Genomic DNA, 15,407 nt, shown 5'->3' with positions numbered 1-15,407 from the left:
ATAATTTTAACAATTAAAACTTTCTTCCTCTTCAGATATATTGGCCTGTCTGCACTACTATCATTATCTCCAATTTTTTTAAATTAAGATTTGGCATTTTTACCCTTCTCTATGCTCGGCAAAGATTCGCTACATCAATATTATTACCTCTAATAAAGAATGAGGAAATTTTAACAGCCAAAGATGTTAAGGTTCCTGACTGGGATAGAAAATAAAAGATTCTATATTTTGATAGAATCTTGAAATCCAGAATCAACTGAAAAATCCATGACAATTATGCCAAGAACCCGGAGAAAAAGAACAGAAAAAGAAAATCTGAGGAACTCGGGCCTATTTGTGATTAGCAGGAACACCTTGTTAACCACTTATCAAGGTATAAAATAAGAGATAGACACTCAAATTCATTAAAAATTTTATTGTGCACATCACTGATAGCTATTTCAGTTTCCCTTAAAAAAGATACCCACATTACCAAATGCACTTAGTCATGCAATAAATCTACTCCTATTGAACAGCCAATTTCTCTGTCGGGTTATAAATATTGGTTTTAAGCAAAAAAATAAATACTTTTTCTCTACATGTGACAGGTTACATATAAATATTAAATTTTAAATGGAAGGTTAAAGAAAGTCAGAACTTGTAAAATGGCTGATAGAAACGATAACTACAATTAATTAATTAATAGCACTAATTCTTAATCATTGTCAAGTAAGTTCTTTGCCTTGCAAAATTCACGCTTAGTTATATCACTGTAAAATATGTAGCAAAAAATTCTCCAGAATTAACGAAACTATATGCGATATACATACTCTATCAGAATTCATAATGTGTACTGAGGAAAATGTGCAAAAGATATCTACTACTCTTAATTTTGTGCATTAGAATTAGTCCTGGATTACAAAAATATTTATCAAGCTTATTTCACATAATACACATCTCATGCAATAATTTCCGAGCATTATTAGTTTGACAGTACTGTGCACATAAAAAATAGCCTAATCATTTGAAAAATATCTGAAGACAAACTGAAGTGTTTTCTGCTATCATTTTTTTAAAGCACCTTGCTCAACGCACACTAGCAAATAGCAAATACTATTAAGCAATGTTAAAATCTTTTTTAAAGCAACATAATGAAAGCACACCACCAAATAGCTAATAACATATGGGAATTTTTTCCTTTTTTTTTTTCTTTTTAAAAGCAGTTTGCTAAAAGCACACTACCAAATAGAAAGTACAACATAGCAATTTATTTTTCTTAAAGCACCTTGCTCAAAGCACACTATATAGGTAGCAAATAGCAAAATTAATACCATTAAGCAATTTTTTTAAAATCTTTTTTAAAGCAACATAATGAAAGCAACATACCACCAAATACCTAATAACATATGGCAATTTTTTTCTTTTTAATAAAGCACCTTGCTAAAATCACACTACCAAATAGCAAATACAACAATAGCAATTTCTTTTTTTAATGCACCTTGCTCAAAGCACTCTACTGAATAGCAAATAGCATAAAGCAATTTCCTTTTTTATAGCAACTTACAGAAAGCACCTTGTTAAAAGCACCTTGCTAAAAGCACACTACCAAATAGCCAATACTAATAACCCAATTTTGTTTTTTAAAGCACCTTGCTCAAAGCACTCTACTGCATAGCAATATGATAAAGCAACTTCATTTTTAAAGCACCTTGCTCAAAGCACTCTACCACATAGCAATATGATAAAGCAATTTCATTTTTAAAGCATCTTGCTCAAAGCACTCTACCACATAGCAATATGACAAAGCAATTTCATTTTTAAAGCACCTTGCTCAAAGCACTCTACCACATAGCAATATGATAAAGCAATTTCATTTTTAAAGCACCTTCCTAGAAGCACACTATTGAATAGCTAATACTACATGGCAAATTCTTCTTTTCTAAAGCACCTTGCTAAAAGCACTCTACCAAATAGCAAATACCATGTAGCAATTTCTTTTTTCAAAAGCACCTTGCTCAAAGCCCATTACTGAATACCTAATACCATATTGCAATTTCTTTTTTTTCAAAGCACACTATCAAATAGGAAATACCACATAGCAATTTTTTCTAAAACACCTTACACAAAGCACACTACCATATGGCAAATATCATAATGCAATTTCATTTTTTAAAGCATCTTGCTCAATGTACACAACAATTATTGCAATTTCCTTTTTGTGAGGCACACCACCAAATAGCAAATACCATAAAGCTATTTGGTTTTTTTAGATGCACCTAGTTAAAAGCACACTACCAAGTAGAGATTTTTTTCCTTTTATTTCCAAAGCACCTTCCTCAAAGCACACTACCAAATAACAATTTTTTTTTTTCAGAGCACCTTGCTGGAAGTAATTAACCTACCATAAAGCAAATTTTTTCCCCTTTTTTTTCAAAGTACCTTACTCAAAGCACACTACCAAATAGCAAATACCATAAAGCAATTCCTTTTTTTTTTAAAGCACCGTGCTCAAAGCACACTACCAAATAGCAAATACCATAAAGCAGTTTCTTTTTTTAAAAGCACCTTGCTCAGGGCACACTACCAAATAGCAAATACCATAGTGCAATTTTTTTAAAGCACCTCACTCAAAGTACCTTATACAATATAGCTTTTTTCCCCTTTTTATTTTCAAAGCATCTTTCCCAAAGCACACTACCAAATAGCAAATACCATAAACTAATTAGTAAAATGCCAGCATCATTTTTGGTCTAAAAAGGCTCAGGAGGTAACAAAAACCCCCAATATACAAAAACAAAAAAATTCCAAGTAAAGTTCAATTTGATAACATAAAATGTACTAACCATAAATCAGCCTAATTAAATGAATTATACACAAAGATACATTAGATGATCATGAATTTCAATGGTTTACAAACTGACTCTGCAAAAAAAAAACATGTAATTGTCACTATAAACAATTTAAACATACATGATCTAAACATGTAATTGTCACTATAAACACTTTAAACAAACTTGATCTAAACAAAGTCAAACATATGTCTTTGGCCTTCTATTTACTGTTGAGGAATCACATTGTTTCAACCATTCATACTGAACCCACTCATCAATTATATCTACAACATCACTCCTTTTCATTCCTTCAAGCATTTCCCGAAATTTGCCAACACAGCTACCCTCCTGGGTATTATACTTGGTTATTATTTGATCAGTTGGGTTTTCTAACTGGCCAAACCACAAAATAAAATCTCGGGTAAATCCAATCTCTTCTGCAAGAAGGCGAAAGTCATCAAAAGCAAAACGCTTTATATTAAGCTTTACACAGATCCTTGAATAATATTTGTATGGGATAGAAGACATCTTTTTGCTCAAGAGGTTATTCTGGAAATCTTGTGGAATGCCATTCAGAGAGGTTTCACTTGTTACAGCAAGATAGAGGCCATTTGTTGAAGTATGCTGAGTTTTCACTAATGATTTGGCAAATCCTATGAAATTAATAAAGAACATAGACTGTTAAAAGTAGAAATCAGTTGACAAGTAACTGGTTTCTCAGTGCAGTTCTGCTCTAGGTGGATCGAAGAGGCACAGTGAGAATGAAGCATCTTGCCCAAAATAACGCCACAGTAAAAATGACCAGCCAACCTCAGTGGCTGGGAATAAAACTTAATGAAATGTAATATTACCTCTAAAAACATCACGAGGATTTCAAGTCTCATTCCTTTCCCCCCAACATTGTACAAAATAAGTGAATTAGCATTGATTGACCAAGCTGCTGGCTATACTTAAAATAAAGCTCCTGCCCATAGTCTCTTAATGGCAATCACACAAAAAAAAATGATATGAAATAATAAGAAAGATTTAAAAAATCTGAAATGTTGCTTAAGTGAAGTCATCTATAATACACTAGTAGGGGAAAGTATTTGGTTAAAACAAGCCAAATGGCCTAAACACAAAGAACTTGATCCATTTACTGCATATGAATAGCAGTATTGCTCTTTTTCACAAAAAAAAAGGTCTGCAATGCTTACTTAAGAGCATTATAAGCTAACTCCCACTTTTAGCCCTGATTTCTCAGTTGAGAGCTTGTTAAATATAACTATATTGCCCATTTTTTTTTTTGTGAGTATAGAAATAGGTGGCATAAGATGGGAAAGCCATGCCTCAATGTCCCTTCACTTTAAGGCCCCCCTCCTCATGTCAAAGAAAAAAAATTACGCACTCTCTGGTTTCACTGGTTGAACCCTGGCAATAGTGGACATTGAGGAATTCCTGGTAAAGACAGCCTCATCTGAAAGCTCAGCCGCTACAAGACCTGTAGAAATGAAAAAAAAAAAAAAAAAAAACATATAGAAACTGTCTGAATTTTTTATAAATCACATGGTAAGTTTTTCCAATGTGTCAGAGTCTCTTAGGAAGAAATAATTTTTATCTTAACTACGAAAAATGGAAGTACCAAAGGATGCAATATGAGACCAACATGACAGTATTGCTGATCAAAAATCTCACTGAATTAATAATATTATCTTAACTTACAATTACACATAATCCATAATCTTATAATCCATATAATCATGCTTTTCATCTCCAAAACAATTAACTATAAAGTTTAAGTTATAAAAATGTACAAAAAACTTACTGTATTCTCTTTTCCATAGTAATTTCTTAGGTTTTGGACTTCCAAAACACTGGAGAGGGATACAATTGGAATTTGATGTTTCCTTTTGGAGAATGGGATTAAGAGCTCCTGGATGTGAAAATGAGCGAGAGAATCCTCTTTGGGTTTTCTCTGTTTTAGCTGGAGGTCGAAACTGTATTTGGTATTGATCTAGCAAGTCTGATAACTCTGGGTCAGTAGTCCTCTCAGGAGTTCCTAGAACAAAAGTGTGAAGTAAATTATTTTAAGATTGAGGAAGTTCTACAGGAAGTGATACTGTGTACACTAGGGAGGTGCTGGTGAGTATGATAAAAAAAAAAAAAAGAATAAAGGGAGAGGAGAACTAGGGAAAAATAAGCATATTTTATTGCCTCCCAACACCCTCCCTACTCACTAGTCTCTTTACTCTACGCTTTCCTGAATCAAACTGATACAACTCTTGCCCAAATAATTCACCTTAAAAAAAGAAACAAAAAAAGTGTCGATCAAAGTATGTAATTTCAGGTTTTGAGACAATGATCCTCTTTCTTAATTTTTTAAAGGATTCATGATGTAACCAGTATAGGTATTCCTATTTTTCTCATAAGAACAAGTTTCAATTCCTAATTTAGAAAAAGAAAACAACATTTTAAGGTTTCTTTGACAACTGGCATTAAACCCAATGAAGACATATTCTTCCCCTTCATTTCATAGAGATTTATCTTCTGAGTCATTCAGATGCTCCTGCATCAAAAAAAGAAACTTGATGTTTCTATGCAATGTATTTCTGATGACTTAAGTGAGGGGTGTCACAAAAACTGTAAGACCTAAGATCAAGGACCCCTCGAAAACTAAAACCCCTTAAAAACTATGACCCCTCGAAAACTAAGACCCATCGAAAAACTTTTAGGTATGGGATATTTTAAAAGAAAGAAGAAGTCAAGTTGATCTTTACAACCTGGACATAGTTAATAGAGTGAACTATGACCTGGAGGAGCTACAACCTGGGAGATCATGAATTTTACGTGGGGTGTTTACATGCAGGCTACCGAGCTGCAAAGTGAAACATTGGACGTAGATAAGTAAACTTTTCGCTGCTAGATTTACACTGTCTATTTAATTCAGAAAGAAAAAGTGAGCTCTCTGTTTCGCTTTTCACTACACATTAGTGTGGACGGGGCCTGAATTACCGAGTGCATAATTAACAGTGACTTACGTCAGCGCAGTAGGGAATGCTTTTGATGTGTTGAACAAAAGGCCATTTTAACGTATTCTGCTAAAATAAGTATAGCTTGTTTTCAATTCTCAGGAAACTTTAACCACAATTTTTAAGATCAGTTTTTCCGATCGTGGCTCTTGTGCGTGACTTCCGGTAGTAAGCAGTGAAGTGTTAAAAGGACAACAATTCATGACCAGCTCAGTTCATCTTCTTTCACGTGGATGGGCTTTTGTATCTTTCCATAATATGTTTAGGACATTGGATATGTTGTGATTTGTCCAGTTATACCCTTTAATGGAGGAGGTCTAGCCTTGTCATAGGGGATTTGTTATGGTCCACAAAACTTTAGGTCAGTGGGGTCAAGTTACATGAACTTTGATTAGACCATCATATTTGCATAATTATAAAAGGCCCCGTCCACACTAATTAAAAGTGTAGTGAAAAGCAAAACAGACAGCTCACTTTTTTCTCTCTGAATTAAGTAGACAGTGTAAATCTAGCAGCAGAAAGTTTACTTATCTATATTCAACGTTTAATTTTGCAGCCCAATAGCCTGCATGCAAACACCCCATGTAAAATTCACGATCTCCCAAGTTGTAGCTCCTCCAGGTCATAGTTCGCTCTACTAACTATGTCCAGGTTGTAAAGATCAACTTGACTTCTTTCTTTTAAAATATCCCGTACCCAAAAGTTTTTCGATGGCCGTCTTAGTTTTCTCGAGGTCTTATTTTTCGAGGGGTCTTAGGGTCTTGGGTCTTAGGTCTTAGTTTTCGTGACACCCCTTAAGTGAGCTTGTATTTGAGGTTATAGTGTGGAGAACAGATGGTGCATTGTCTATTTCATTAAATGACAAGTCTTCACCTGTGAAATTGTGTTCGCTCTTCCCTGTGCCTTGTTCAGGGTCATGCTCATATCTCTGTACTTGGCCATCTGCTCCATCAAAATACATTGTGTTTCCTTGGCCATTTGATGCTTCAAGATGGCAGCAATAACAAAAAAATGTTACAAAGGTACTTCTGATCGCATCCCAGCCATAGCGAACAATAAGGATCCCAAAAATGACAATGGCTGTGAACACAATTATACCAAACCCAATAGCTACAATTTCCGATACCTCAAGACCTTTCTGGTCTTTGTCATGGTCCTTGCTTTCAGCAGAGCTTTTGGTGGTTGTTTCAAAACATTTTAAATTATGTACCCTGCATTGTTTGCTACTAGGCAATCCAGAGTCCTCGCACTGTTTTTCATGATATTTGTCACTTTGTCCACAGCAATCACTGCATGGATGACATTCACCACTGATTGCATCCATATAAAATCCTTTGTAGCAGATTCCTGAACAATTTGTGGTATCCTCTTCTAAGGTGCACTTTCCAGTTTTCTTCTCATTCTTGCCACATATTTTGCAACCTTTACAGGTGGAATGAGTAGTGTCTGAAAAATTTACTCCTTCCACACAAGAGACACACTTGATTGGCATGCTGAATGGTATGCTGGTCCCACAGTGTACATTTAGTCCTAATCCTGGAGGACATTCTGCCTTTTTGCAAATCCACATGACTGAGTGTGTCTCATTAATTACTCTCTCTATTTCATTAGGCCCTGGATTGCGACGCTTTGTAGTTGCTATACCAAAATTAGCAAAAATGGATATAAAACACACCTGCAAAAAGAAGGTTCTTAGTCAAATCTAAAAGGAAAACTTAAAGTGTTCACAAACATTCAACAAGGAAGGTAAAAAGTTGTCTCTGGTGCAAGTGGACACGAAATGAGAAATAACTTAATTTCCAAAAATAGAAGAGGATGGAATGATAGTGGCCAAAAAAAGAGACAAAATGGGGTCCATCTTAGATTTCTCTTCTCATTCAAACTGCCAACATAAGCTCTGTCTCAGTTCAGCAACCTATAAGTAAATCTATTCAAAGCTTTAACATCACCCCCACCCTGTATTTGAACTTTTTAAGATTGGTTTGACCAAACTCCCAACCTGAAGGCAAAAATTGTGTCCATGTAAATACCTCACCCAATTTTTAAGTTAAAGACAAGATTAGCAACTGTGATATTCTACACTTTAAGCAAGCTTGAAAACCTAGACCAACCCCCAGGCATGAGCTACAGTCAAATGCCTGTGGGTTGCTGTGACGGGGGGGGGGGGGGGGAGTGGAGGGGGACTTAGCTGAAACCTGGAGAAAAGCGGATAAGTTTCAAATGTAAGGAGACTTTGGTACTGGATTGGTGGTGGTATATCACTCATAAAATTCACAGGCTGTGACATTAGATGTACTTTGAAATTACTTATAATTGCTATATCAGGATATATCAGCTAAATTGTGTCAATATGTCATTTCCTCTGAGGTAAACAGGTATCCTGCTATGAATAAAGAACTCCTGTTTCATTTAGCTTGTGAGCAAGTAGGATTTTTGGAGTAGGAATTGTGGCTTATAGGCCCATTTCATGTTTAAGCTTTGAGTCACATGATATGTTATACACAGTTGAACCTCCTAAAAGTGACCACTCATAACATCAAGTCTTGGTGGTTGCATATAGGAGGAAGTCATTTTACAGGAGCTTCACTCACAAGGGCTCCATATTTTGGGTATTTTGCATACGGTGACCAGATTCTTTCATAAGTGCTTATTGAAACCTGTCATTGTCCAACAACTTTTAATTATAGGAGGAGAATTCAAGAAGGAAAATCTTAATGTGACGTACAGGGTCACTATAGACATATACTATACTTTTTAATATTTCTAATTATTCAAAGATTTCACTGCTTTGCTTCTTAATTTTATGTCCAGGACCTCCCCTAGTTCCAGTTTAGGTAAATTCAGGCATTGCTTAGGTATGCCTCCTTGCGTCCCACACATAGATGAGCACTAAAATGCATTAGCTGGACCAGGGTTTTGTGGTTACCTTTCAGCAAATTATTTACTGCCTTAAGATAATCAGGTGATATAAAGAAAATCTTTTCCTGCCTGTTTAACTGTGGAAGTAGTAGCTAGGTTGGGTTGGCAAATCAAATCGATCACAAATATTTTGGTACATGCTGAATCATGTTTCCCTGACCATTGCTTTGGTATAAAGAGGGGAGGGCTTAGTAAGTTCAGTTGAGTTTTATGAACTGAAGAGTCTGAAACAACAGAGCAAGAAGAGGATAAAGGTCGAACTTGCTTCCGAGAAGGTAGAATCACTTAGTTTGTTTATTACTGTTTAGCCTTTCGACCTTGTTCATTATACAATAACTCTACTGCGTCAATTATGCATGATTTTGCTTGTGATTTAGTAGATTTAGCTTACGTTTTGCTTTAATCTCACATTTCATTTGTCGTTGGAATCCAGGAAAATTTACTCTTTCATTTTACAAGGTTTCTCATTTGTTTTGATCAGTGATATTCTGGAACATTTTTGTTGCTTATTCACAATTCTGTAAGTCAATTATTGTAGGTGCATATTTTTGCATAATCCTGCATATTTTGTAGTAAATTCAATCTGTTTATTGCAGTGACTTAGATTCTGTCCTACAACTGTTGATTAATATAGAAAACTGCTCTTCTAGTTTTTGTTCTATATTAGCTTGGTTCCACGGATTCACTTCGTTCATTTAAGCTTTGACATAGAAGGTCATAATAGCTAGGTCTAGCAATTTCTAGGTCTGGATTATCTGTTGAAAAAATAATGTTTTTCTGTGTTTACTTCATTATTTTGAAATTTTTCTAACCTTGAATCTTTTACTTGGGAATCCTGCCCTAATCGTTCTTGGGTCGTCAAATACCATTTTTTTGTAGAATTATGCATAGTGGTTTTCAAGACATATATATTATTCTATTGCTTTATAAGAGTTGCTTTTGCAACAAGCATCAAGTAACTTTCTTATTGGTTCTCAAGTTTAGTTTGCATAGTTACATCACTTCTGTTCTATTTTCATCCTTGAGATAGACTTCTTTTTTAATAATTTTGAGTTCTTGTGCTTAAACCTTGTAACTTTTAACATAACTTCATCTCTCGATTGCTGTACTTTCTAAGAGCATTTTCTGTGTAGTAGCTATTTTATTGTTTTTATATATAGTTTCACAATACTAAGTTGCCTATTTTCTTTGGTTCTAATATAGCCCTAGGTTGTATTCTAGCTTACTTTCCTGTTAGCACTTGGTTAATTGCAATATTACATTGTACTTCTATTAGTTAATTCACACTTGTAGCATTTGTGTAAAGTTATCTTGTATCTTTTGAATTATTCACCAGGTATAGTTTATGGTCATTCCCATTTATTTGTGTTTATTTTGTTTTGTTTTACTGAATTAGTTTGATGTGAATTTGGGTTTTTAATAAATTGCATAAGAACATCCTTGAAGCCTACAGGTTTCTACTTGCCTGTCTGCCACACATTTAGACTGATGGTGATTGTTTTGTATCCAAAAATTTATCTAACACAGCATTTGGGACAATTTACAAGGGCACTGAAGGAAACTTGGCTCCACATCTGTGGAAACAATTGTTTTGTTTCTGCTTGTGAGAGATAAATTTGATTGTTTGTGGTCACCTATGGGAGCAATTAAAAATTGTAAACACAATGTAAACTATTGGGTTACCAGCAATTGTGTTAGCTATTAAAATTTATTTATTTATACACAAATATTGAGAAGTGGGTGCCTATAAGAAATGGATGCTTATGAGAGGTGGACACTTATGATAAGTGGTTGTTTATGCAAGGTTTCGTTTATAGTGATTTGGTATTTTGAAAAATTGTTTACTAACAAGAGGTGGTTGTTTAAGAGAGGTGGTTGCAAAGGGGGTTTGACTTTAGTGTTAGGACATCAAGAAATAGTAAGTAGCTAGTTTTAGTTGCATTTAAAAGCCTTCACACTAGCAGCTGTTCTGAAGCTAGCCCTTTCCAAGTCAAGTCTGAGTTAACCTCCAGCACGTTTGGCATGTTTACAGTAATTTGAACTTGAGAGAATGAGTTCTGTTAAGATTAGCTTCTGTTACGAGTAGCATATTATTCTGTTATTGAGCACCAATTATGCTAAATTGTGTTGCTTTCACTAAGATTTGTTTGGCTATTCATTGTGCTAATTTGCTTTGCATTTGGTTCATAAGCAATATTGATCATAATGTATGGATCCAATTTATAACCTTTGTCAGTTTCTTAGTTGTCATCACTTACATTGTTAAAGGGCCTGTTTCTAAGACAGAAGTCAAGTTATGAATTGCACCCCATTAAGCTAAATTTCTGTCATTTAGACATATAATTATCTTGTTATTTTGTCAAATTAGTTTGCTCCATTTTATTTACTTCTGAAATTTTTTGTTTGTTCCTCGATGTATACTTCTTTTGATCAATTGATTATCATTAAGTCTTGAGTTGATTGTGTGATTGTTCTCTTGGTTTCACCTTGAGTATTTTGTTCTAGTATTGTAATAATTTTGTTGCTTTGTATACTAAAAAGCTTTCATTGATATTTTGTAATTTTGAACACTGTTGATTTGTTATATTCCTACCAGTTTCTTTTGCCCTTTTTTCTTTAATAATAATTTTTTGTGTGTATTAAATTGCATTTTGTGCATTGTTTTCTTTACAAAACTGAACCTAACTTGATCACACATAACACATAAGTGTGGATTAATTGACAGAAATTAAAGTGACATCACTTGAGAAGATAAGTTGTTTGGAAGAGGTTATCAAGTCATGGTAATTTCTATCGATACATGAGATCTTTCATATACTTTGTAAGGACTGATAAATTTTACTCAAGGTTTGGCCCTAAATCCTACTTTAAAATTGAAAACTATTTTCTTTACCCAACATTTTAGGGTTTCCATATCTGTCAAATTTCTTTCACTTTACATACTACGCTACTGCAAATCCTTAATAAAGCCCCCCCTCTAATAGGCCGCCCCCCCTCTTTAGAGAAAGAAATTTATTTTAAAGCCCCCCCACCCCTTCCCCTTAAAATACAAAAATTCAAAATAACTCTTTATGTCTGTAAGTATGATCAATTTATTCCAGTACTGTAATTTTAGTTTGTCATTAAAAATTGATTATGGTGATTGATTAATTGATGTTATCGTGTGGGCATCAATAGAATATTGATTTACAAGATGATTATGACAAATCATACAACTCATCAGACTTAACTGACAATTTTGACTCTACCAATATGGTGAATGAAAAAATGTAAAATGAGAACAATTTTTGAATAAATATGATACATCATATCCTATTGTATCCTGGTGGTGAACATTTGGCTAAATTAATAGGCTCCCTCGCCATTAAGCCCTCCCCCTCTGATAAGCCACACCCATAAAATACCTGAAATAAATAAGACCCCCTGGGGGCTTATTAAACTATCTTTGGTATTTATTAAGTTATTTTTTTAATCAATGTTAGGGTATTGAGTGGTATGTTGCTTGCACCAATAAGATTGCCACATTAGGATATGTATCTCGCACCAATCAGATCGCCACATTAGGTATGTATCTCGCACCAATCAGATCGCCACATTAGGGTATGTATCTCGCACCAATCAGATCACAGCATTAGGGTGTGTGCCAACCATAGTATTGTCTCTCATGCTAATCATATCAAGAAATTAGGTTACTGTAAAAGGTTGCAATGTAATCAACCTAATATTGATGGACACCAAGATATAGGTAAGCCGCTCAGCTCAGAAAACATCACAACCAGACAGTTGCTTGATCATGAAAAACTGGCAAAGAATTAGCTAAAACTAGTGTAATGAGTTGCCAATTTTCTTTTGACACATTTTTCTAATGTCTCTATGTAGCATCGGCACGATTTTTATCAAAAAAGGACACAAATTGGAATAACATCTAACGGAATCAAGGGAATCTATTTTCGGTAAGATTTCTGTATAACCCCATGCTACATTATGCATATAATTCTTGGATAAAAGAAAACAGAGTGAAAACAACAGATCACCTTTGGGACTTCGACTGTGTTTTTGATTGGTATGGGGTTATATAGAAATCTTTCCATATAACCCCATATGAGGAGAGCATTAGACTCTGGTAATGTTGTCGCAGTAGCCTTTATGGACTTCAGAAAAGCATTTGAGAGCGTATCACACGAAATCTTGCTGAAGAAGCTGAAATATAATTTCGGTATCACAGGAGTGTTGCTAGATTGGATTAGGGCCTACTTGAGGGGAAGAATGCAGTACACTGTGATTAATGGAGTCAAATCTGACATGTTACCAGTAACAAATGGTATACTACAGGGATCAGTTTTAGGCCTATTTTGTTCACTTTATTCACTAATGATCTGCCTGCCGCAATCACCACGGGATCCCTGTTTATTTATGTACACGGACGATACGTCAATTTTCAGCATTGGAGAATCTGCAGATGCAGTGATTGCTTCCTTGAACTGTGCTCTGGAAGAGGTCTACAGGCGGTGCCTAGAGAATCGCTTAACACCTCACCTGGCTAAGATTGAAGTCATGTTAATTAGTACACCAACCATTATAGGACCGCTACCTCCAATATTTTTGGGTAAATCTGTTTTAGGCTATGTCAAAAAATCGCATCTTCTTGGAATGATTGTAGATGACAAGCTTACCTGGATACTGCATATGCTAGAACTAAAGAAAAACTTTGCGAACAAAATAGACTTATTAAAGCACTCAAGGGTCTAGCCCAAAAATGTCATTTTAAAGTTTTATTGTAGTGTAATATTTATACCTTCTGTGAAGTATGGTATTATATTATGGGGTTCATGTACAAATTCGGATCTTCTGTACTCAATTGAGAAACTTCACTATAGAGCAGCAAAAATTGTCTACAACTTATCCAAAGATATGGAATCTAATGTAGCTCTCAACGTTTTAGGATGGGATACGATCAATTTAGAATACAAATTTCAAATAGTTAACCTTTTTTATAGAGTAAGTAAAGTTTCACAACCTCAGTCTCTAATTAATTGCATATTCAGGAGGCAGGAATGTAGCTATTCACTAAGAGACCAAGAAGCAATAACCATACCTAGATTCAACAATAGATTGTTAAAGGACTCTTTAGCATATAGAGGTTCGGTGCTATGGAACTATGTTAACCATCATGTCAAAAATGTTGGTAGTTTCGCCCTTTATAATCTTAGGAGGCTACTCAGGGGAAATAATCACTTCACAAGCTTTACTTTTACTAGTTTATCAGGTTCGACGGCTAGGAACAGATTAACTGATTACAAGCATTTTTAAGTTGAGAGGAAATTGAATGTTTTATTGTATTATAGTTTCTTATTTAGTTTGAAATGTGTCTTAGTATAATCAATGGTTGGCTAGATACTATTTTGTTAAGTACACGACCCCACAAGCTTTTTAGCTTTAATTCTTATCGTGTATAAATAAAGATTCTATTCTATTCTATTCCCTATTTTCAAATTAAGAAAAAAAAGATGGGGTATTGCTTGTCGAGGAAAACTTTTCGAAGAATGCGGAATTACGGAATGTTTATGATTAATTCGACCCAAGTACGTACGAATTACTACTCTTCAAGCATTAATTACTTAAACTGTGCACTATGTCATCTATTAAATCTTAGTATAGAGATTTAATTTATGTTTTTCACTGTTGTTGAAATCGCAAACTCTGAGCAGAAACCTTGGCGACAGTATACTACATACAACAAAGCAGAAATTAGGTGTTGTCGACCAGCACTACTACGTGCGTACACGCAGCAAGTGCGCCGAAATTACTCCGATCCAGCCTCTTCTCTACAATATATCCCTGTATATGTGCACGATCCTTCGCAGTAAAGCACTATTTGAGCAATAGTGAAAATCAGACCTGAAAAAAATTTTCATAACCGCAGTTCATACATATGTTTAACCGCAGTTCATACATATAACCGCAGTTCATACATATGTTTCATATGTTTGTTGTTGTTTAATATATCCCTGGTTATTACAAATACAAACTTCAAATGAATTTTTCTCACCAAATTCCAAATAATCATTGCTGTCTTCATGATTTGGGGAGACGAATGAGCTCAAACAAGTGACGCAGTAACAATGAAAAGTGGTGACTCAGCGTAAAATTATACCGGGCTGTTTTGGAATCAAACAGAATAAAACAGCTTGATTAGCTAAGAAATGGTGAACTCAATTCTGAAAAATAACCATATCAAATAAAGTTGCTGTTGTTGTTATCATCGCAGTCCACTGAGCTAGCGATCGAAATCACAGGTGACAAACGCAAGAAGATTTCGACAGCGCAGACCCAAAGAGCGTTGCTGAAAATTCGGAAACTTTCCACATACTCCAAGTTCACGAAAGTTTCATCTTAAAGGTAAATATACTGACCAGTTTTAGAGCCCAGCTCTTCAGCCAATATTCTTCAAGGATCACTTTTCTTAGTGTTAACATAAAAACCCCCAAATCGTAGGACACCTACCAGGCATTTGCTTGGAGCAGCTTAGTGACCTAAAACGGAGTCTTCACAGAAGATCGGGGATTCCCCACCTCACGTATTTGCTGTTCTGATTGGCTACAAATACGCATGTCTTTATGAATAAGCCGCGTTGAAAAAAGGCCGTCTGCAATCCATTACATGTTTGCCC

At 34.9% G+C, this 15,407-nt stretch overlaps 1 protein-coding gene across 2 annotated transcripts; it reads right to left on the bottom strand.

The window, feature by feature from the left end:
- Positions 1-400: 400 nt before the first annotated feature.
- Positions 401-15,383, bottom strand: LOC111324497 (uncharacterized). Of its 2 annotated transcripts, none has more exons than XM_022928069.2 (6): positions 15,242-15,383; positions 14,787-14,895; positions 6,692-7,493; positions 4,615-4,848; positions 4,198-4,290; positions 401-3,463 (listed from the first exon to the last, which is right to left on the bottom strand). In XM_022928069.2, exons 2-6 carry the CDS (start codon positions 14,814-14,816, stop codon positions 3,009-3,011), a joined length of 1,614 nt encoding a protein of 537 aa, XP_022783804.2. In that variant the 5' UTR covers positions 14,817-14,895; positions 15,242-15,383; the 3' UTR covers positions 401-3,008. The 2 variants fall into 2 exon arrangements, with proteins under 2 accessions (XP_022783804.2, XP_022783803.2); XM_022928068.2 differs by having other exon boundaries at positions 15,151-15,381.
- Positions 15,384-15,407: the final 24 nt, after the last annotated feature.

Source organism: Stylophora pistillata, chromosome 4 (genome assembly GCF_964205215.1).
Source record: "Stylophora pistillata chromosome 4, jaStyPist1.2, whole genome shotgun sequence".
NCBI lineage: Eukaryota > Metazoa > Cnidaria > Anthozoa > Scleractinia > Pocilloporidae > Stylophora > Stylophora pistillata.
Note: the sequence above shows the minus strand (reverse complement) of the source record. Positions and strands in the feature narration are given on the sequence as shown.

Coding starts and splice junctions, on each gene's coding strand:
- LOC111324497 (XM_022928069.2), bottom strand. CDS start 14,816: ATGAAGACAGCAATGATTATTTGGAATTTG. Junction 4,849..6,691: donor GAGCGAACACAATTTCACAG/GTGAAGACTTGT, acceptor CTTTTGTTCTAG/GAACTCCTGAGAGGACTACT. Junction 4,291..4,614: donor ACTATGGAAAAGAGAATACA/GTAAGTTTTTTG, acceptor TCATTTCTACAG/GTCTTGTAGCGGCTGAGCTT.